Genomic DNA, 24,248 nt, shown 5'->3' with positions numbered 1-24,248 from the left:
GAAATACGACATACTTTTCGTTTTTATGCTTTCATTCCAACATTCATTTCTGTCATATTAACACCCTGATACAAAGTGAAACTGAGCTTATTTTTATTTGCAATAAACTCGAAGAAAAAATGAGTAACGAATAAAATGAAGCGTGTTCGTAATAAATTTAATTAAAAATATTTATTGTACATAAAGTGAGTTTTTTAGCGTATTGCATCATGGGAACCGTTTTTGCCTATGATGGGAACAGTAATTTCAAGTAAATCGAGAACAGTTTCTTTGACCATTCTGTCGCGGCCATCTTTTAATGAACGGGCTACATTTGGCTGATTATTAAGAACCAAAGCATCGATGCAGCAGCAGCTGTGCGGAATAGGAACACGGCACGAGAGAAAATAAACAAAACAAGCGGACGCGGACGCGGAGTGTTACTGCTCCCAGAATAATTTCTAGTTATACATGCATCATATAAATACATAATATATGTATAACTATACATATATAAAAATTATATATGGTATATTTTTTAAGTTTAAAACTCTAATTTTACGAATTACAACAGTGTTTTTTATGTGATATATTGTGCACCGAAGACTGCCACTAATTACAACATTCTACTGAATTCCTGCTCTGCTGTGCAAAAGCAAAATTGAATGTGTTCATACGTACAACAAAAGTAGTAAGTACTGCTTCTTTCATTATCATTTGACATTTGCTAATTTTAATTTTTGATTTTATATAATTTTTGATACTTCAAGGAATTTTCAAGCCAGAGAAACTGGGTTTTGTTCAATGCTGTAATCTGTGTTCGTTTCTTGTAGTTTATGCCAAATGCATTTAAACGCAAAACTAAACAAAATTATGTAGCTAAGACCCGTAAAAGTTTGCTTAACAAGTAATTGCTTGCGTCTTTTGGAAGACACAAATCAAAATGTAGCTAATTGATGTAAAGGTTTCTGATAAGTTCTCACATCTCTCGAATCCAATTGTATACAAATATAATCAAACATGCAGGCAACGAGAATGGATCATTAATTCTGAAACAAAAAAAAATTGAAAAATTCATGATTAAATTCATGAAATTTTGCCATAGCCGCTAATGGTATTTGCATCAGTACTTCGTATTGATAGAGAACCACATTTTAACACTGAAAATGGACTTTGACCGTTTTTATGCTATTAACTAGCACTTTTGGAAATTTTTGGTGATAATTTTGTGAAATTGATTTTGTTTTAGTCATTGCTAGATTTTGCTATGTGTTATTTTATTTTATTGCTATTAGCTAGCACTTTTACTTATTTTGATTTGTGCCCTTAGGATTGAATGATTGCTTGGATGGTGTAAAGATAATTATTTTTATGCTATTAGCTAGCACTTTTGGACATTTTTGACTAATTTTGTGAAATTGATTTTGTGTAAATCTTTGTTAGGTGTTAGCTAGCTACCACATTGACTTTTACTTATTTTATTTTGTAACATACATATATACATATAAACCAACTTAAGTGTTGAGTGTTTATATTACTTACTTACTTACTTACTTAGTTGGCCATTACAGACGTGTGTCGTCCTTAGCCGCGTCGAGTAGCCTCCGCCAGTCAGCCCGATTAGTTGCTTTCTGATGCCAGTTGGTAGTACCGTGCCCCCCCAAATCGTTGGTCACCTGGTCCTTCCACCGAAGATGCGGACGTCCTCTACCGCGTTTTCCACCTGCGGGTACCGAATCAAATATCTTTCTGAGTGTTTGTATAGATGGAGTAAAAAGTTTTATTTTCACACTTTTTGTAGATTTTTGGTGCTAATTTCGTGAAATTGATTTTGTTTTAATCCTTGCTAGATGCTAGACTTTGGTATATGTTCCTTTATTTTATTGCTGTTAGCTAGCACTTTTACTTTTGGTGACAATTTTGTGAAATTGATTTTGTGTTACTCTTTGGTATGTCTTAGTTCTTTCTATAAGTTCTTCTTTTTTTATTCCTGTTAACTAGCACTCATTTATTTGAACACTTTAATTTTTTTTTATGCACCATATATATATATAAACTAACTTAGGCATTAAATGGTTGCATGTAGAGAGTAAAGAGAAGTACTTCGTAGTTGATATAAATTCAGTTTTGTAGGACAATTTATGTTGAATATGACACTTTCAATATTGATTTTATTACTTTAGTAGACAATCAAATCATCATAGAAATAAATACTCAGTAATATTTGGACCCAATTATTTATATCTTTGTAAAATAATCGATATAAATCATATGTCAGTGTGGCCCCTATTGAACTGCGTTCATTTTTAAGTTGTTATAGTAACACTAGGTCCATATTTAGCCCAATGATGAGCGATTTTATTGTTCGAGCCTTTTTAAAAAAAAACTTCGTGGTACAATTTAAACGTTATAATGTGATATAGTGATATATTAGAGCCTTCATACACCCTTCGTACATGACAAAATTTTTTTAAATTATTCATTGTACTAAAATTATAATGGGAATTACAAAATGCAAAAAACTTGCAGCTGCGTTAGAAGTGATCCGGATAAGGGATTTGAATTGAAGAAATTTGCGTTGCAGTAGAATATAAACAGTCACTCATGGAAAATAACCATGAAACTGAATACTTCAAAATGTAGCACATCAAAATGTTAAATATTCTAACTATTTGAATCAAAGGAATCATTTGGATAGTTCGAATTATTCGAATTACAATGTTTGCTCATATCCGGTTTTACGAACTTTATGAAAGATCAGGAATATCAGAATGCTATCGGCATGTTCAAAATTTTCTAAATTCGCATCTACTGATTTTCACCAGTATCATTATTTCTTTCTGAGCTTATGCTTAGTGTTCAGACCGCTATAACAACCCTCTGTTCAACCTATTGGTGATATGACAGTCTTATGGCTGTAATATAATTGTATATAACCAAATACGATAACTCTAATTGTTTATATGATGTTCACCTATATAAATGGAAGTCTTCAGAATGCCAAGTTTTAAAAAGATCATATAATGTTCTTTTGGATTGGCAAATCTAGGGTAATTTTTTCAACAGAAATTTACTATTAGTACTATTTTAATTTTCGATTGGTTAAACTTAAAATATATAACATTCTAAATGAATTTATATCATTCTAGATATTCTACATATTTAAATTAATAAAATTACGACGAAATGGACAGTTCGAACAAAAAATACAGATCGGGCGCAAATATAGATATGCTAATCAAAACCCACATAATATCAGCGATGTAGTACTAAACATAATTTAGATAAATAAGTATTGTGACATATTGTAAAATCGAAGTATCGTTAGGCCTTAATCATACTCTAATATAAACGTAATTACATAATTTATGTACGACCCTTTGATCGCTACATATCATGAATATTCATGATATGTAAACTTTCCAGGACTCAGACAAAGCAAAGCACTGATAACACCGTACTCCTACAAAGACATTCTTAAATTCTCAAAATGTAATTTAAGGTTGATAAAGGGTTTTATTACAGGTCATTATGGTCTGAAATATCACCTTCATAAACTACAATTATCTGCTAACTCGGAATGCAGATTGTGCCTCGAAGATGAGAAAACGACCATGCACATTCTTTGTGACTGTCCAGCTTTAATAACGCACAGAAGAAACCTGTTTCATAAAGAATTTCTGTCACCAGAACAGATTAAGAACTCTTCTCTAGATTTAGTTCTAGACTTTATTCACAAAGCTTTAAGGGGCTTTGTTTAATCAATAGTGAAACTGGTACAATAGGTCTCTTCTGGCCGCAGTACCGGCTGTTGGGCAATTTTCACGTCTACTCTTTAATAATAATAATAATAATAATAATAATCATGAATATTCAGCCGAAATACGGAACAAACTTGTTCCAATAGACAATTTATATATATATATATAGATATCGAATGACATACAAAATAAATTTCTACTAAAATATTGCAATTTCTCAGTTCTCAGTTCGATCTCAGTTCAATTTAGAAGAATGTGTCATGTCGTATATATATATATATATTATACTTATATATATATATAATATATATTATAATAATTTATATATATTTATATATATATATATTATATAATATATATATATATATACCATCAATAAAATTTTTTTTTTTTTTAGATTCAAATATGTTTTATATCATATATAAATATTTTATTAAAGTTAAACTAACTTTTTATGTTTATTTAATATAAAGTAATTTAATATAACTAAATTAATAATTTATGTTGGATTGAACACATTTATGTTGTACATATATATATATATGTATACCACATAAAAAAAATTTTTTTTTTTTTAGTATTCAAATATGGTTTATATCATATATAATATTTTAGTAAAGGTAAATCAATACTTTTATGTTTATTTAATATAAAGTAATTTAATATAACTAAATTAATAATTTATGTTGGATTGAACACATTTATGTTGTACACATTAATGCGCCTATTTTTAATGTGTTCCTCAACTGTAGGTCTACCCTACATAACGTTATGTATCTGTTTTTCCTTCTGTCATGTATACACAAACCTGAGTCCAATCGATCTTTAGAGATCCCCATAGAAGTGACTAGATTTCTCCGTATTGTTCTTGGTTGACTTTAATTTAAGTTTCATTCATTCCACAATTCGCTCTTACTCCCAAATAATCCCCTCCACTTTTACACAACCAATACCAATCCATAATCTAACTCATGCATTAGTCACGTAATTCCTTTTATGTTATCTGCTTTACAGATCCCTGCGGGCTATAACAAGACTAACAACAAGCACGGCCAAGAAATACCTACCCATTATGTGAATTCCCTTTGGGGGTGGTTGAACGGCACTTGGTCGTCTTTGACGAGTGGCTCCGGGACGTAGACCCAGATGCAGTATCTTCTTCGAGACCTAGGTTGACTCCCAACAAGGTCCTCAATAGGCCTCCGCCTATCATTTCTTAGGATGAACGTAATCTTTCTCGTACGGCAAGAACTGTCCTATCTCAATTGAGATCAGAATATAGCCATGTGCTTAGCAGTTACTTGTCACGTATTTACACGTCCATTTCTAATGTGTGCCCAAACTGCAGTTCCACGACCCATGACGTCGCCCATTTGTTTTCCTGCCCCAACGCACACACCAATTGAAGTCCAATCGACCTTTGGACTCGTCCCCTTGAAGTAGCTAGGTTTCTTCGACTGGATCCTGGTTAGTTTCAAATTATTCCCCCCCTCCCCTTTCCTCATCCCAACACTCATTCCCACCTATTCCATTCCTTATCCCATGTATTCGTCTTGTAATCCTTTCATGTTATCTGCTTTCAGGTCCCGGCGTGTTACAACAACAACAACCTACCTACCCATAATAAATGAAGTAACTTTTGGCTATTTAAGGTTCTCGATTTTCGTATAATCAGTTAAGTGAAAACGATAATTTTTTTTGTTTATAAATTGTTTAATTGGACAATTTTTTCTCATCAGAGAAGCTGGATATTCAATAATTGGTCGCGTTCGTTCAAGAAGTTGTTCTCTCTATTTAGTCAAGTTTTTTTGTTTTGGAACTTTGCTGAAATTTTTCGCTTTTTGGAACTTAAATATCAATTTGAGTCCGTTTTTAAGTATTTATTTAAGTGATCAGTAGATTAATTTTCCATTATAGTGAAAATTTTGTTAAATTTGATAAAAAATTTATTCTTATTATATAGAAAGTTGTATTCAGGGGTTTCAATAACATTAACAATTATGGGTTTTCAGTGAAATATATCGCTATTACAGTTAAATTTTATCCTGGGTACGCAAATGTTTCTACGTACATTTAAATTATAAAATCCAGCTATTTTTGCTATCAGTTCAAGAGTTTTAGTAGTTTTATGTGTATAGACAAGGGGAATATGGAGCCCATATAATCTTCTTAAAGTGTGCACTAAGTAATATTTCATACTGAACCTAAATCCCATTTAGGCGGTAACATCTTTCGATCAATGGTAATCGATCTTTATAAGTAGTCTTTATATGAATTTTTAGGAAATGACATCGGTAATTATTTTGGACACTTCATCGGTAATTTCTTGTAAATTACTTATTTGGTCATTCAGTACCTTTCAGGGAAAATGTTAAAATCTTATTATAAGTGAATTATTTTAATAATATATAAATAAATCAATTTCAAATACAAAATTGTTTGTGAAGCCGTCCTACTGTCTCGCTTCTTTCTTACCTACACTTATAAGCGCCTTGAAGACGGTCGCAGTTCAATGGGACCACTCTATACTTATATATGTACATGTATTCATACTTTAATATCAAACACTTAGCAATAACAATGTTTTTTGAAATTTCAGAAGTAATGTATGTCTATTTCATTTTATTCAGTAACTCAACTCATTAAGAGAATTTAAAAAAAAAATTTTCCTTAAAGGTGTCGTGAAAAAACTGCTGATTTTTTGCAAATAGAAAACTGTGCTGTGCTCTACATGTATGATTAGTGCTGTTTGCGTATTGAAGTGTAATAAGTACATGTGTGTGTGTGTAAAATTGTTTTGGAACTTTACTTCTCCTGCGTTATATATTATTTATATTTTTATGTTCTGCTATTAATATTAAAGCAAATAAAATTTTATATAATTTTAAAATTATTATTTATATAAAAACATTAAAAGAATCGTATTAATGCATGAAATAAATATTTATGTAAATAAATGCTCAATAATAGAATGATCGAACACAACACTCTTGTTTACCAAGTGAGAACAGTTTTAAAAATGTAATGGGAACAGTTTTCGTTCTCGTATACACTCGTACATACAATTTGTATACGGTGCGAATTTCAGTGCAAATGAACTGTGGCAAAACGGTATGACAATTACGTTTTGCTTTTCCTCTACACAATTTGAAAACAAATTTGATAAACTATAATAATTTTTTTATATTGTAATATGTAAAGTTCTTTTTTTATTACGTTTTAACTTTGTATTACATTAATTCTTTATGAATTAATATATGCGTTGTTTTTATATTAATTTTTTTTTTTTTCAAATTAGTATCAAACTTTTTTTAAAAAAGTTAATTTTAAAAAAAATATTTTAAAGTATTCTATTAATTTGTAATTTTATTTTAAAAAAATATGGATTTTTAGTTTTATAACAATGCAATATATAAAATATTGACAAAAAGCTGCGCTACAGCGCAAGTACCAATAATTTCGTTGGTAAGTTCACTAATTCTGCCCCGTATTATATTTGAAACTTGTTCCAAAATAAATATAAGCGATTTTAATATATATTATACTACCCTAAAAACTATATACATATGTGACGAAAAGTTATTTTATTTCATTATAATTAGTTTAGGTCGCAGAAATTGTGTCTAAATTTTAGTGCGTGTTTATCTAAAAAAAGAAGAGTACAGAAGGATGGTATAATACGACAATAATATTAGACAAAAACATTATTTCTTTCTTTCTTTCTTTATTTCTTTTGTGGATTCTTTCGAAAGAAATAATGTTTTTGGGGGCCCCCTTCTTCAACTCACTTAACGGTATCTCCAGCATTAGCATTAGCCAGATTTTTACCTTTGTTAATGCCTCTGGCTGGTTCTATCTACTACCCACTATTACGAGGTTTTTTGTGGATTCAAAACGGCTTTCCTTTTGCTTTTAGCTAATTGATGAGGTTTCGTCCTCCCTACACCACAACTAACTAACTAACTTGGAAATAATTTCTTTATATATATAGATGTATATATATAGATATATAGATGTATAATGCTTTACCATTTTCGCAATTATATCAATAAATGTGTAGCAATTAGTCAATTTTTCATACAAAATCTATACAAAAATGTACATTAAAATAGCGGCAAAAGAGAACAATTAGTTTTAACGGGAGTATGCAAGTTTTTATAAAAGTAAATAGATGATATGGCGGCGAAATATTAAAAAAAAAAAACACTTCGGCCAGTAAAGAAAAAAGTGTTACCAACGCACTAAGCGAACTTTTGTGAATCGAATATTGCATACATAGGTATGTCAAAAATTACATGTAAACAAAAATTCAAATAAAATTGAAAAATTGCAAAAAAATAGAAAATTGGGAAATAAATTTCTAACATTTCATTCCTTTTAATTTTTTAATTTTTTTATTACAAAATGTGATTTGCTTGACAGATTGCAACAGTGATGCCAATGTCTCGCTTAGCGAATATAAACCAGCATGCGTTTTTTGTCACACTTGCGAGTTACCGAAAACGCTTAATATTGTTTTGTTTTATTTCATTATTCGCTTACTTTATTGTCGTAGTGCAATTATTAATTTTAATTTCGTAAAAATCGCTTGAATTCATTAGTTGTAAAGTGTATACATAGTAATCACCAACGTGAGTTGTGTACCGAAACCTGAAAATAATCAAAGATTGTATTTCTCTTAAAGTCAAACAATTGGAACCACTTACATCTTTCTAAAAACTTTAGAATAACAACTAAACTTGCATGTCAAACACGAGGTTCGCATTGGTACGGTACCCTGTTGACATACCAACACGTATACACAAAATAAAAATTTGTCTTTACACCCCTTTACTCTTTGGTCCTAGGATTTTAAAGAGTTCTCAATTTCGATAGTGTGTTCGTAGATGGAACGTCAGAATGATACAAAATAAATGGATCTAAATAAACAGAAGACGGACCTTTGTCATGTTCTCAAGACAATAAAAATTTGCAAGTGAGCGCTATCTAAAAAGTTTGGAGTACAACTGGTGATTTGATCCGTAAGCGTCCAATCGTTCATTTCTCCAGCTCTCAAAGATTATTAAAAAGCAGTTTATCTACGATGGCTTTTTTCTACTTCCAATATATCTACAAAGAAAATAGAAAATAATTCGTTTTTGTTGACTTGTTTACTCTGTCCTTTCCCAGCTCATGCACGCCGGCGACTCAACACTTTATGAGGCCCCTTTCTTGAGGATCTTGATCAGGACCTCCCACTAAATAGTATTTTGAGCTTCGCTAAATATTCTAATTAGTGGTTTTAAAACCTGAACTTTCCTCTATATGCGGTAAAACAATGGATCAATAGGCCTAAGTGAATCCCCTAGGGATCGCTGGTATAAAAATTTCGATTATGTATAAGCTGGTTTGTACGTATGTCTAATAAAATACCACCAATTTGAATTCAACAGGTAACATATGTATGCAGAGTGCGGCTATTTTGCTATAACAAATTTTACAGTTGATTGTAATAGCAGCCGACTTCACGTTTCGGAGCTGCAGAATAACAATTTCTACTCAATGACGTGTTTTCTTCGACGTAAGCAGTAATATCGTGAAATATTCCCGATCCCCGATTCGCCTCAGTCATACCAAGTTTAATGAAACACATCTCTATGTTCTATAGACAATAGAACAGCATACGCTGCAATAAATGGAATGACTAGTTTCGTCTTAAACCCGACATTAGCTCACAGCTAAAAATATTAATTTTTCTCTTAAAATCGTACAATTTGATTGTGATTGTATGTAGCATTGGTGACCACATAAATATAACAATTGCTAGACTGAAAATTACCAAATATTACCTAGCTTTAATCTTACAGTTTTCTCATTTTTTTTTTACTTGTTTCTAAAAAATGAGGTTCCTGATCAAAGGGCTTTGGGAAATAAGTAGCTTTTCTGTTATGAGATTCGATTTGATCACTTAGCTTATTTGATGTTTATACGATCATAACGAAACTCAGTAAACCACTTTTATATCAAGCTATCGGATGATAGCTATATCTCTGTAAATATATTACAACTTGTACATGGTAAACATCTGTTAAGAAATAATCCATACTTAAGCTTTTAAATATTCATAGAAAAAAAAAATTTACAACTTAGTTATCAAACTTAAATTTTTAAAATAAATTAATTTTAAATAATTAATAACTCTTTCCTTTTCAGATAATTTTTTAAAATGGAAGACCAACAGAACCTTAAACGCAATAACATGATATCAAACTTGCCTCTTCTATTCGCAAGTGGATATCCAACATCCTTACAAAGGATTACTGAAAAACAATTGGAAAGCTTTATACCATTTATGGTGCAATGCTCACTTGGATATATTAATCTGCAGGGAAAGATAGATGCTAGTGAGCCTGAGTGGTGGCCTGAAGATGTAACCTACACAGTTCCATTTATAAAGCCTAAGAAATTTGTCGGAGTAAGAATCAACTAAGTTTTTTTTTTTGATTTTATTTCTTACTAAATTGTTTTCTATATTTCTAGGATTGGTTAGGCAAAATGAAAGAAATAGTAATTATTTGCTATCAGTTTCACAAAAGTGTTTTTTTACTAAGATTTTGTGACGATTTGGCTTCCTATGAACAAACTAGTCTGCGTTTCATAAATAATTATAATTCCACAACCTCACTTTTCGATAGGCGAAACAACAAATTACTTGTAACGTTTCGAAACGAAAATATGGTAATAAAAATTTTAAATAATTTTTTTTTGTAATTATTAAAATATATTTAATATATATGTATATATTAAATATATTTTTTTTCATAATTTTTTTGTTTATGCCTTTACAAGTAATAAGAATGTAGTTCAGGAGTTGCAGGAACAATATGTATTAGATTAATGTTAATTTAGTTTAACGCAGAAAGTGCGGAAAGAAGAGATAAAATTAAATATTTTCTTGATTTAGAAACCTCTATCAATTTGTAGCTTAAATTGCCACATAAGCTAAAATTTTGGTTGGGCAATTTTACTTATATGTGTACATGTCATGCGGTCAAGAGTTGCATGGCTGCTCTGATGATAGGCCTTTATCAAATGACTTCTTTCTGACCTAAGTTAGGCAAATGTAATCTTACAGTAATGTATTACTGTCATTTTAAAATTAAATCAGGCTGAGATAATGTCAGATATCTGATTTAATACATAATTAACTTTTTCATATAGAAGAGATCTTCCACCGTGTCTCCATAATTTAAAGCCTTCAGATTTTAAATGAAACAACGACCTATTAAAGTAATAAATTCATTTATTTAGTTTAGAAATGTTCTGAACTATGAATCTAATAGAGTTCAAAAATATTCAAACATTTAAATACGCGTTGCTTCGAACGGCTGAAGTAATATTTGACGTAATAAAATGTATATATGTCGCGCAGATGCTTTCTGTGATGCAACTCTATGGTGTTTTAGATTAAACACTTTCTGAAAGTCATTTTCAAACATGTTTACAGCATTAATTGCATGGATTTAAACATGTTGTAAACAGTGGTTTTGGCACTCACGCGTCTTTTATGAGGTGAAATATATTTAAAGCGTCTACGTTGCTATTTATATAGTACACAACTCAAAAATCTATACCAAAACTTTTATTTATATAAAAAAAAAATAGTTTTTAATTTTAAACTAAATCATGTTTAGGACATAAAACCTGTTTCGCATTTTTTGCTTAAACTAAATAAGTTTATATTTTTTATATTAATATATTTACAATTTAATAATTATAAAGGGATTAACAATTCCAATCTCTGAGCAAATATTAGTATATTCAAATCTTTTCATATGTTAGTATTTATTGTTTTTAGATATTAATTAATCACTATCAATATATTTTACATAATTACAAAAATAAATATCAATTGAAAGATAATCGATGTTTATGTTTAGCAATATAATTAATAGTTTCTATAATTTTCTATTTCATAAAGAGTTATGATCAACAACATCGGTACCGTAAGACTTTATTGCAAGCAAAGTCTAAGCAAGATCATCATGAAAAACGGATGAGCACTAATGTAATGGTAGAGCCTGCTCCATTCGATATATATTTATGTGATCACTGTGATGCTGAATTGTACTCAAAGGAAGCTATGCAGGTAATTAATATTTTAAAACCAAAAAAGTCCTTATATGTTATAATCGTTTGAAATTTTCATTAATGATTCAAGTAAAAAGTGGTAAGAGACTAAACTCAAAAATATAGCACAAGGCAACAAAAATTTATCAACTAAAACAAGGAATAAATAGAAACAATATCAACAGCACCTTAATTAAAATGTAGAACCCCACCATAAATAAATAAGAAACTATCATAAATAATTAGGGTTTAACTCAAAAATATTGGGGACACTTCAATAGCGTAAAACAATTATTTATTTAATGTTCACAGAATGATAATAATGCCGTCGATTCTGCTAAACAAATCTCTATTTTATGTTAAAATAAAGTGTATATTAATAAATGTCTCTCCTGTTTTCAAGATATGTAATCAGTTAGTGAAGAATCAAAGAAATTTTTTTTCTAAATCCTTGAGGATCTAATAGCAGATAATACAAAAGAAATTACAAATGCGTATACAGGATATGGATAGGGTTAGGATATGGATAGGTAGAGTGAAAGTGTGAAATATTGAGAAGATTGCTGGTTAAATGTAAGTGGATTGGGAATGGATGGGATTTTAATTAAAGCTAATCTGTGTCAATGCGGAGAAATATAGCCATTTTAATTGGATGCAGCTAAAAATCAATTGGACTAAATGAAATATGTGCACTGGGGTATGAAAACAGATCGACGATATCATGAGGGGAGAACTGCATATCATGAGGGGGCACATACTGACAAATGACGCATATATGAGTGACAACTAATTGTTTGGCTCATGAATATACTGAAGATTATAATGAGCATTGAGTTACTAATTAGCACAGTATAGCACAGTGCACAGTGCATAATAAATAATGTAGAGTAAATCTATCGGGCATAAAACCACAATAAAGCTATATATCAAAGTTAGTAACGGTTAGGTTCAGTAAATTGTACATTTATGCTTATACGTCATTAGCTATCGACTTATCTAAATGTTTTTTATCTCGTCACCTAATCGTACAAAATTAATATGTTACGTTTAAATTAGTCATATTCACTATTAATTAGTCATATTCAATTGGAATAAATTTATTTATAAAAAGTGAAAGTGTGAAAGTGAGTATTACTTTTAAAATATTTGTGAGGATTAATGAGTCAAATAGTGCGTTTATGTATTTTTATTTTATTTTAGTTCATGCGTGATTTCTTAACTTTTTTTTGCGATATGAAATTGCAGCTAAAACTATATCATTATTGTGCTCTAAAATTTTTAATACAGTTTTCTCGTATATTTAATTATTCGATTAGTCCGTAGGTCCTCAATAGGCCTCCGCCTAACATTTCTCAGGATGAACGTAATCTTCCTCGTACGGCAAGAACTGTCCTATCTCAATTGAGATCAGGATATAGCCATGTGCTTAACAGTTACTTGTCACGTATTAACACGTCCATTCCTAATGTGTGCCCAAACTGCAGCTCCACGCCCCATGACGTCGCCCATCTGTTTTCTTGCCCCAACGCACACACCAATTTAAGTCCAATCGACATTTGGACTCGTCCCCTTGAAGTGGCTAGGTTTCTTCGACTGGATCCTGGTTAGGTTCAAATTACTCCCACCCCTCCCCTTTCCCTCATCCCAACACTCACTCCCACCTTTTCCATTTCTTATCCCATGTATTCGTCTTGTAATCCTTTCATGTTATCTGCTTTCAGGTCCCGGCGGGTTACAACAACAACAACAACATTAGTCCGTATATTTCCAATATATACTTGGAGCATGAAAATTGTAAGAAACTTCATCTCATTTAATTCAGATTTCTCACGAGCAGAATTCACGAGCATTCACTTATTCTGAATAAATATATTTGCTTACTGCTCACAATTTATACATTAGTTTTTATACATAAACCATGAATTACATTTGCTCGTTGGAAAGATGATAGTTAGCCTAGTTGTTGTTGTTGTGGTGGTTTTTTGAGTTAGTGCTATTGCGCACTTTTGCGCCTTTATGGCTGGGGAGCTTATCCTTGAACCACACTAGGCTTTAACTATACAGGAATTAATAATGCAGGGGTTGGGCAGCGTATCAACTTTTGTGAATAATTTTAGGGCTCTGTTGTCCCTATATTAGTAAATTGCTCTTATGTTCAAGATATGAAACCAGTGAATTAAGAATCAAAGACATTTTTTATGTATTTTGCTTGTCTAAAATTTTGTTTTAATTTGAAGGTAAAAATTAATCGAAAGTTAAAGTTTTATTCTAATTTTCATCGAATGTATGGCTTGATCGGTAATAACTTGTATATAACTTACTGTTTGGATCACATATTCAAGAAACAACTTAAATTTGCTGAATGCATCCACAAGCGGTTAAATGCTTAAATGCAGTTTTTTGATTTAGTCATATTCACTAATATCAAATGAATGATTTATATTATTTCCCATATAGATTTTGTTATAGCCCTGCACTTTGAGTTGTTCGCGAACTGCTTATCTCAAGTGATAAAAATGATGTTATCTGTTTTTCTGTGTTCTGTGTTCAGTAATAAGTACTGCGATTTTTTCATTTAGTTATTGAAAAGATAAAAACATTAAAACTATATTAAATATCTTAACATGAATTTAAACATAAGCTTGAGTTTTTAAAACAAAAATTTATTTTAACTGTCTTTATAATTCACAGGAACACGAAAAGACATGTTTTGATGACGACGATGATGTTATATTATGTGATACCCCAGAACCAATGAATGATAATCAAGAAGAGTTAGAACCAAGTAACTCAATAGAATCCAATGAACAACGTAATATGTTTTTATTAAATTTTGGTTTAATATCTGACGAAGCATTAAAATTAAATAATGTTAAGCAACATGATAGTCCTGCAAAAGATGATTTCATGATACTGCACAAAACAAAGCATTTGCCAAGACGTAATCGTGCTGTTCAATCCCTAGCACGATGCCCAACAATTCCATTAACTTCACCTGCTGGTGAACTGTTAATACGTACTACAAAAGCGAACGTTACAACAGATTATATTAGTGAACGTTTCGATCGTCTCGATCGGTTTTGTCAAGCGCCATTGTTATTAAAAGGTTTACAACGGCCGAAATATTTTGATAAAAAGTGTTTATCCAGCAATACTCATGTAACTTATAAAAAACAACAGGATGTAGGGTCTCATGTTTATAGTTTCCCACGACGTCAGTATTCACAACGTCAACGTAAAGAGGATCTTGATTTTTTCAATGGGGAACTAATTAAACATTGTCGACCAATTGCAGTACGAATTAAAAAAATTAATGATCAAGAAGTTAAACAAACAGATGAGTCACCTATGGATATTGACACAAAATTTAATATTAAACAAATCTGGGAAAATAATGATAATGCAGATTACAAGAAATCAACAGCCAACCAAATACTTGTAGATACAATCGATTTATGTTCATCTGATGAGGACGAAGATGGTGTGAAAACAAATTCGCATTCAAATAAAACAATAACTGCACATTTAGTGAATAGTAATATTATTGTTAATACATCGAGTGCTGTTCATAAAGAATTAAATACAACAAAAGTTGTTCTAAATAATGCTCGCACATTATCAGTAGCCAGTCAGTGCGTTAATAACAATGAACAACCAACACTCACAGTATTCCGCAAATCATTGACCAATAGTGCCAAGATTCGATTAGGAACGCCAGTTATGAAAGTTAAACCTTTTGCTGTAAATAATGATAAAGTAACCAATAATACTCCACCATATGAGGGTGCAGTCTTGTTAACACCACCAACTGCGTCCCCTTCGACCTCATCAACAATAATATCAACTACACCCATAGCCACGGCACTGCTTACAACCGAAACACCAAATGTAACAAATGTTTTACCAAGACCTCTAGGACCATCTATGTATATATTTTCCAATTATACGGCAACAACACCCTTAACAGCTTTTGTTGCTGCGCCGAATAATTTTTTGTCATCGAATATGGAAGGCACGAATTTCCATAATTACAATCAGGAGAATCGTATGCAGAAAACAACAGGTACCATCATAGCAAGTAAGCGCGCTACATTACCAAGTACAAATGCTTTTACAGACTGGTTAGCAAATACAAATACTTTAGCGGTTTCTACTAGTAACAATGGAAGTAGTAGCAATTTAGTAACAAATTTAAACAATATATCTCAAAACGTAGAATGTGAACGTACAGCGAGAAGCCTGCCATTAGTCTCACAATTTACTGCAACGGGGCGTATAGTCTCAATAGATTTAACCTCTTAAATGCTTTAGCTACTCGTATAAAAATACACTGTCTTTTCTATTATGGTTCAGAAAAAAAAAATTAATATGTATTTAAAAATATTGGCATAAATAATTAGATATTAATTGGCTTTAAGATGGTGGTTTTTAAATATGAGTATAAACCACAGACAGATCAACGTCGAACATTTATTTGGAAATTTACTTTTATCATTATGTTTAACATTTTCCTAAAGCACTTCATTAACGTTGTTATATACAAGTATTAAATTGTGTAACTATGTAAAATCTTGCATTATTTCGCATTAAAAAATTAACAGTTCTGGGCTAAATACAATGTGAGTCCTGGTTCACATTTAGATTAATAAATGTAAAACCGACTCAACAATATTAGGTTGTGTTTGAAATGATGATCCAATCCATTACCTTTAATCGTTATATAAGCATAATTTTTTTAAGTTTGTTACTATAAATAAGAAATAGCAATGTGTAAATTTAATATTTGAGATTTGTTGCATATTTTATAAGAAGTATACTATAAAAACACTGATTTTCCTTATTATATACATTTATTTTATTATTATAAATAGTATATGTGAACACGAGTTTTTCACAACTTATTAAATAAGGGAAGATATATCATAAAAGCTGTAATATTTCGTTATTCATTCTTAAAAATTATTTATACTCAACATATTTTAAGTGAAAATTTTCTGTTGACTTATTAATTAAATGGTTTTTTCACGTATACAAAGAAAAAAACCATTGTAGAAATTTTTTCTCATTCATTTGAAGTAATTTCCCACGTAATTGAATATCAAATAATTAATTTTGAAAAATTTCATCAATGAAGAATTCGTCTATGAATAAATGACATTTTTTTTTTATTTTCTAATATATATACTGATTTTCGTTTAATAATTTTAATAATGAACTCAATTTTTTTTTTTTAACTAGAAAAACACACACTTTGTTGAGGAAATGAGAATATTATATTTTATTTTAAGTTTACACTTTTTTTTTCTATTATTTTATAAATTTGAAAATATTTCTCAATCATACGTTGTATGTTAACATTTAATTTAAGTATATAAAATAGTTATATCTTCTTTGCTAATAATCTGGATTAAAATGTGAAATTATAGTTTTAATATATTTACAATTAATACACTAATTCATATTTGGCATATGTTTAAAAACATATAACTAATGATAATTGCCAATGATAATTTTTTAAGTTTTTGTAACTCATAGCTTATATTAAAATAAAGTATATGTTAAAGTACTTAAAAAATTAAAATATTTTCAATAATTTTTTAAACATATTCTTGATTTTATTAAATAACTTTTTTAATTTAATATATATATATTTTTTTTTTTTTTGAATAGCGATACCAAATTTTTATTATTTGAAATATTTTATATATATATTTATTTGTATATAATGTTATTTCTTTGAATGACAAAATATGTAATTTATGGTATAATATGTGTTTTTAAAATTTTTTTTTTTACTTTCACTATATTGTAAATTAATTTCCAAATGTACTCAATTTAGCGTATTGTCATTACATATTTCATATATAGTAAACATTTCATAATATTTTATATTTTAAGTTTAATATTTGTTATATAAATATTACATTAATTGAAAAAAAAACAACTTTGGAAATTTTTGTGACATTGTCCAAATGCAATCTGTACTACAAACACGAATTTGAAAATTTTTGTGACATGGTCTATATGAAATTTGTACTCCAAAAGTTACTTTGGAAATTTTTGTAACATATTCCGCATGAGATCTACACTGCAAAAACAAATTCGAAAATTTTTCTGACATGTTTCATTGTTTTCTAAAGTTGTTTCTTATAAATTGTTTATTATTATTTTTATGTATTTAATTTCAACATTATGTAAAAAACTTTGGAAATTTGTGCGACATGATCCACATATAGAATTTGTACTCAAAAGCTTTTACTTATAAATTGTTTCTTATTTTAATATATTTATTTCAAAATTACTTTTTATTTTAAATTTTTAATATTAATAAAACAAACATGTATGCATTATTTTTAATATAATTTTTTTAAATACTTTGATTCCAGTAATATATTTTTTCTTTATTTTTAACTGTGTAATATTTTGATTTAAACATATGTAGCCGTAATATGGCGAGAAATATTTTAAGACTAATTATTTATAATGACACATAAATATAAAAACATATGTAAGCATATATATATAAACATCATTAGTTAGATCAGAAATATTAAATTGACAATGTAGCAAAAATTTAAAACAAACAATTTAAAATGTATAATATCAATTAAATAATAAGAGACACAAAAATTTTAGAAAATTTTATTTGTTGAGGAGTGTTGACTCACTATTATATATTATTTAAAAATATTTATTTATTTCTAATTATATTATATTTTAAATGATAAATTATGAAATGATGTATACAAAAATTTCTATAAATTACACAAAATTGAAAGATAACATTTATATATCTGAATGATTTGAAATTTTCATTTATTATATAAAATTTTTATTATATATTTATTTACTCATGTTTTTTATAATACGAAATAATTTCAAAGATTATCTTTTGTAAAAAAAATTATATATTTTTAAACTTCATATTACTGGAGAAATGATTTTTAATTTTTTTAAGTTATGAAAATTACTTTTGAGATTTGCGCTGGAGTTGTAAAATATTATAGTTTGTAAAAGTGTGGTTGAAGACCACAAAAGGCAAACAAAACGAATCCTAATGTATATAAAATAAAACAAGAAAACTGAAGAAATAATTGAGTTTTAATTATACAAATGCAATATATGAAATTTTCGCTATTCTGAGAAACGAGTATTGGGAAGTACCTTCTACTCAAAAAGTATCCGGATTTTGTTGTTTGTTAACTAGTCCTTAAGTAATGGACCTTTTTCAAATTTTTTTTTGTTATGTTGGTACACCCTTTCTTGACATATGGTACAAATTTAAGCGCCATCTGTCAATTAGTTTGTTTACAGCAACTGTTAATGTGAGACTACCTCAAGTGCATTTAGCGATTTTTACTATGGAAAATTCTTGTTGTACGCGATTTTTTGACCAAACACGGCTGTCAACACCACAGTTATCGCTCAGGCACCATATTCGCCAGATCTGGCGCCGTGCGACTTTTACCTGTTCCCGAAACTCAAATTGCCCCTTCGTGGTAAGCATTTCGGTAAAAGAGAATTCGCTGAAGGAACTGAAAGCCATACCTGCACGGGCCTACGAAAAGTGTATGGAAGATTGGGTTAAACGTTTGCATATGTGTATCGCTTCAGAAGGAGCATATTTTAAAGGAGATAAAATAAATTTGGAATAAAATTTAAATTTTTGTGTTTTTTTTACAAAATCCGAGTACTTTTTGAGCTTTAGGTATTAGGTGTACATTAGACCTTTTAATACATGTAAGTACGAAAAGTAAGGAATTTACAACACACTTTCTCGATATTTTTTCCTTTTCATTGAATGCACTAAAATTCGAAACCAACTAGATAACTCCTAATAAATGATAAGAGATAGGTCAAGGCTCTCGAATTTAAAATTCAATTCGGCAGTCCTATTTTCATAAAGTACATGCTTCCTACAATCACTAATTTTATTTAACATTTTTTTCAGTAACTATTTTATCAATATCTATTTCGGGTTTTTTTTGTTTTTGTTAAAATTTTTATGTGACTCTTTTTTAAATCGTGTACTTGAATTAAATTTATATCATACAAAATACTTTAAAAAATATTAGTACAGCAAGTACACAAAAATGCTCTTCCACAAAAAAAAACATTTAAATTAGATAAGGCAGCAACATATATATATATATATATATATATATATAAGTTCATAAAAATGTTGATGAAATTAGTAATTGTTAATGTTGGAATCAGTAATTGTATTAAAAGTCCACCCATGTCTAACAGCTTCATTAATTTTATAGACAATGCAAAACAAACAAAATGAGAATTATTATTGCATTTTTTAGTGACTAAAAAATAATATAATAATTTTTGAACCGGTCATTGAAATAGTCATTTAATTAAAAACTATAACTTAATCTAAATATATATATAAAAATTATATTTTATTAAAGTGATATTCCAATATTTCAAATGTCTTTCATAGTCAACTTCAGGGAACTAATAAAATATATATATAATGTGAAAATATTTTGAAAGGGCTAATTGGTCAATTAACGATTTTCGCCGTTTTGCTGCCACATTTCTTGAAGAACCCTAGTATAGAAAAGTAAAGATTAAATCCATCCCGCCGAATTTATATAATTTAATAGGCCTTTCATGTAGAAGTATCTTCCTAAGAACTTATATCTTCAGAGATATATCTGAATATCAGAGAAAATGTATTATGATTTCATTTTCCTGCGGGTTTTCACAACTACTGCAGTGAGGATTATGAGGAATTCTCAGTTTCTCTGCTTGGGTTCCCATACACCAATGACCAGAACGAACTATAGTAAGCCTTGCAGTGTTCACGCGACCTCTTTTGATGAGTTCCGAGGATCTATTTTTATTATAGGTGGGCCATGCTAACCTGGAGGCGCAATATTACAGTTTTAGGAATTTATCTTACACACAAAGTAACGCTTCCTGTTTACACACTATTCAGAAGTGTGTAGCACTGAATCTAACTTACCGTTTATGCTGATTCCGCTATGATCAGCAAGCTATAGTCAAGCTGCATACAGCATTCTTTGTTTATTTGATGAACAATGTTGCGCTTTTGATCTTTTTTATTTCTACGTAATAACGCGAAGATATCATCTACGTACTTCGTCAATAACTTTGGTCTGTATTTCATATCGCCCATACATTTATCCAGTAATTCTTTCATCACGATATCAACTATAATGTGACGACGGCGAATCCATTCACATACCTTTACGTTGTTTATAAATTTTGTTATATAGCATAAATTATTATAGCATAAATTATATAGCATTTTTTTGAGATCAGTGAACAGTCAGTAGTCGCTGGGGGCCAGATCTGGACAATACGGTGGATGAGGAAGCAATTCGAAGTGTAATTCGTGCAATTTTGCCATCGTTTTTATTGACTTGTGACATGGTGCATTGTCTTGGTCAAACAAAATTTTTTTCTTCGCCATATGCGATCGTTTTTTCACAATTTCTGCTTTCAAACGATCCAGTAATGCCATGTAGTAGTGACTACATGGCACTACTGGTTTTTCCCTTTTCGAGATAGTCAATGAAGATTATGCCATACTTAAGCCATAAATTTCCCAGCAGACTGTTGTGCCTTTAAACGCTTCGGACGTGGTTCACCGGCTGCAGTCCACTCAGATGATGATCGTTTTGATTCATAAATGAAGTGATGGATCTATGTTTCATCCATTGTCACATATCGACGCAAAAAATCTGATTTATTATGATTAAACATGGCCAAACACAGCTTTGCATCATCAACACATTGTTGTTTTTGATCGACTGTGCGTAAACGCGACACACACTTTGAAAAGAGCTTTCTCATGGACTTTGAGACAATGAACTCAGTCCGTGAGAATGACTTTGATAGAATCTCTCCGTCAGACATTAAGGATATTTGACCTAAGATAAAAACAGAAGAAAGCTAAAGTAAAGCAGCGCTTATGTTGTAAGTCTTCACCGTACAAAAGCAGCCTCACTTGTCGTCGCTAGAGCAATACTCAGTACTGCCTGGTTTTAAGTTACAACATGAATTTTGTTTGTTTTTCAGGATTCTTATCTTAAGACTTAATAGCAGCGTAGATGGGGTGTAGCAAAAAGTAATCTACCAGGTGATTTACTTTAATACTCGGATACGATGCCTTAGCTCACAACAAGGCATATGCACTTTCTATATTAGTCTACAATAGTAGATATAGGGGTAGAATATATTCAAACTCTGAATAAAGTATAGAGCAATTAATGTCAAAGGTAAAGTCAGCAAGAAATGCCCCCAAAATCACCTGGTGTCGAATACAGATTTCCGAATTTTCTCCGAAAAGGTGTTGATCAGTTTCTAACTTCACTTACTAGGATTGCAAAAGTCAGCATTTACACTTTACTTCATTCCTTAAATATTGAGGAGAGCAGAAATGGTTTTCATACCGGAAATTGGAAAAAAATAGAAAAAGAATCCTTCTGACCAAAAATTTGCATAAAGCTATAAACACAATTTTAATTAGAAGAGAGGTTTTCAATATATTAATTCTATGGATAGGTAACATGATTCACACAAGGTAGGCGAAGATACCCACTACGACTAGTAGTATTAAAGCAAACACGACACGATGTTGTCAGCAGGAAGGAGTGATATCCTTTCTTATGTAAATATGTAAAGTATATGTGTAGACGAACTACTTCCTGAATTGAAAAAAAAAATTGTTTATAATTCCAAAGCTACGCTGATTACAAATTTTTATTAAAATAAGATAAGCTAAGATAATAAGTAAGATAAGATAATAAGTAAGATAAGATAATAAGATAAGTGAATAAATCCATTGAGGTTCTCTTTAAATTAATACCTCTTCACATTCATATTCAATCTTAAGCAAAGACGTCCAATGGTTCGTCCAGTAGATTTAATGGCAAAAAGTATGATCAGATTCATAAAACAATTCATAGCTAGACTCAATAGATTCAATAAGATAAACTAGATAAAGTTAATTATTTCACGTGGAGCTCCGGATCATGCGAATTGCCACTAATACCACCGTTTTTGATATATAATTCTAATGAAAGCAGACCTAGCATCGTCCCTAAAGCCGGTGTTGACGTGGTGGCCATAACACCCTTTATTCCAATACAGGCCAGTCGCTAGACGTCATCTAACTTCACTTTTACTGTTTTTTGGGTGGCCTTACACCACTAGACAACTGATGCATATGTTATAATAGGTCTGACCATCATCATGTAGACACAGTACGTCATCTTTGGGGTTAGCCCCCATTGTGTTGCACACACTCTCTTACACTGAAATATAACTCTCTTCGTTTTTCCAATCTTCACATTCACATGTTCATTCCAAGTCAGTTTGTTATCTAGGGACTCCTAGATAATTCACCGAATTTGAAATATAATTATTGTTTCCGAAAATTTGTAAGTGCCCCATTGACAGATTTTACTTCTTCGTGAAGAGAGAGTATTTGATTTCACCGCACTGATAGTCAGGTCTTGTTTCCTAATAATGCTCTCGATTCATTTGAAAGCACTTCTCATTACGTTTCTTATTGTTTCTGGGACCTTGCCATTTGCCATCAGTGCTACATCGTCCGCATACCCTATTGTATGTATGCTTTAGATGTGAAGTTTAAACTGTTCTGTCTCTCAGTCTATGTCTTTCATTTTGTTGGCTTATCGCTCTTGGCCTTAGCATAAAATCAATCCATAACATAAAATCAATAATAAGTAAACTGTCTTCTCGGTTAGGTACAGCAGATTTGAACTTATCAAAGCCTACTTTATCAACGACTCCTTCAATGTCCATCATGATGGCTATCAATATGCTTGCTGATGTTAGCTCTCTCTCAATTACGCTCCTGACCACGTACAGAGCAGACTGTGTGGGTTTCCTTAAGTGTACTTAATGACTCTCTTACAGTCTCCGCCATGGTACCACCCTTCTTTCGGACTAAATTAAAGCTTAAGACCAGGCCTTTGGTGATCACCTTTTTAATTTACCTACTTCAGAGGTCCGCATCATGCTCGAACAGAAGTCCCGCCATTACTTCCGTTTCAAGTTGAGTAGTGCCTTCTTAAATTCGCGCTTTTTATCTCACTTATTCTCATCTCCCAGTGGAGCACAGAGCCTCTACCATCTTTTTATATCGAATTCTGTTTTTATATCACTCCAGGAATAATTGGCTTCTCTTCATTTTCGTCTTTTTCCATAACGGACCATAGGTTGGTGTTTGTGATGTGTTTAAGCCACCATATTTTTAATATTTGTCGCAAACATTTATTCACAAAAGTTTGTGTTTTTGTATCAATCTCTCTTGTTTTTTTCCAAGTCTCACAGGCAAAAAATACAACAGACTTTATATTGGAGTTGTAAATGTGAAGTTCTGTGCGAGTG

General features: G+C 30.4%; 1 protein-coding gene across 3 annotated transcripts; it reads left to right on the top strand.

Annotated features, from left to right (window-relative positions):
- LOC119688900 lies at nucleotides 1–17,160 on the top strand. Of its 3 annotated transcripts, none has more exons than XM_038103565.1 (6): nucleotides 1–670; nucleotides 9,933–10,194; nucleotides 10,260–10,457; nucleotides 11,701–11,868; nucleotides 14,541–15,927; nucleotides 17,088–17,160. In XM_038103565.1, exons 2-6 carry the CDS (start codon nucleotides 9,946–9,948, stop codon nucleotides 17,105–17,107), a joined length of 2,022 nt encoding a protein of 673 aa, XP_037959493.1. In that variant the 5' UTR covers nucleotides 1–670; nucleotides 9,933–9,945; the 3' UTR covers nucleotides 17,108–17,160. The 3 variants fall into 3 exon arrangements, with proteins under 3 accessions (XP_037959493.1, XP_037959492.1, XP_037959494.1); XM_038103564.1 differs by lacking the exon at nucleotides 17,088–17,160 and having other exon boundaries at nucleotides 1–508; nucleotides 585–670; nucleotides 14,541–16,628; XM_038103566.1 differs by having other exon boundaries at nucleotides 2–670; nucleotides 14,541–15,912; nucleotides 17,088–17,142.
- The last annotated feature ends 7,088 nt before the right edge of the window (nucleotides 17,161–24,248 follow it).

The sequence above is a fragment of the Teleopsis dalmanni genome, chromosome X (assembly GCF_002237135.1).
Source record: "Teleopsis dalmanni isolate 2A chromosome X, ASM223713v2, whole genome shotgun sequence".
NCBI lineage: Eukaryota > Metazoa > Arthropoda > Insecta > Diptera > Diopsidae > Teleopsis > Teleopsis dalmanni.
The sequence above is the reverse complement of the archived record's forward strand: the minus strand, read 5'-3'. Positions and strand labels throughout refer to the sequence as shown.

Coding starts and splice junctions, on each gene's coding strand:
- LOC119688900 (XM_038103564.1), top strand. CDS start 9,946: ATGGAAGACCAACAGAACCTTAAACGCAATAACATGATATCAAACTTG. Junction 10,195..10,259: donor AGCCTAAGAAATTTGTCGGA/GTAAGAATCAAC, acceptor CTATATTTCTAG/GATTGGTTAGGCAAAATGAA. Junction 11,869..14,540: donor ACTCAAAGGAAGCTATGCAG/GTAATTAATATT, acceptor TATAATTCACAG/GAACACGAAAAGACATGTTT.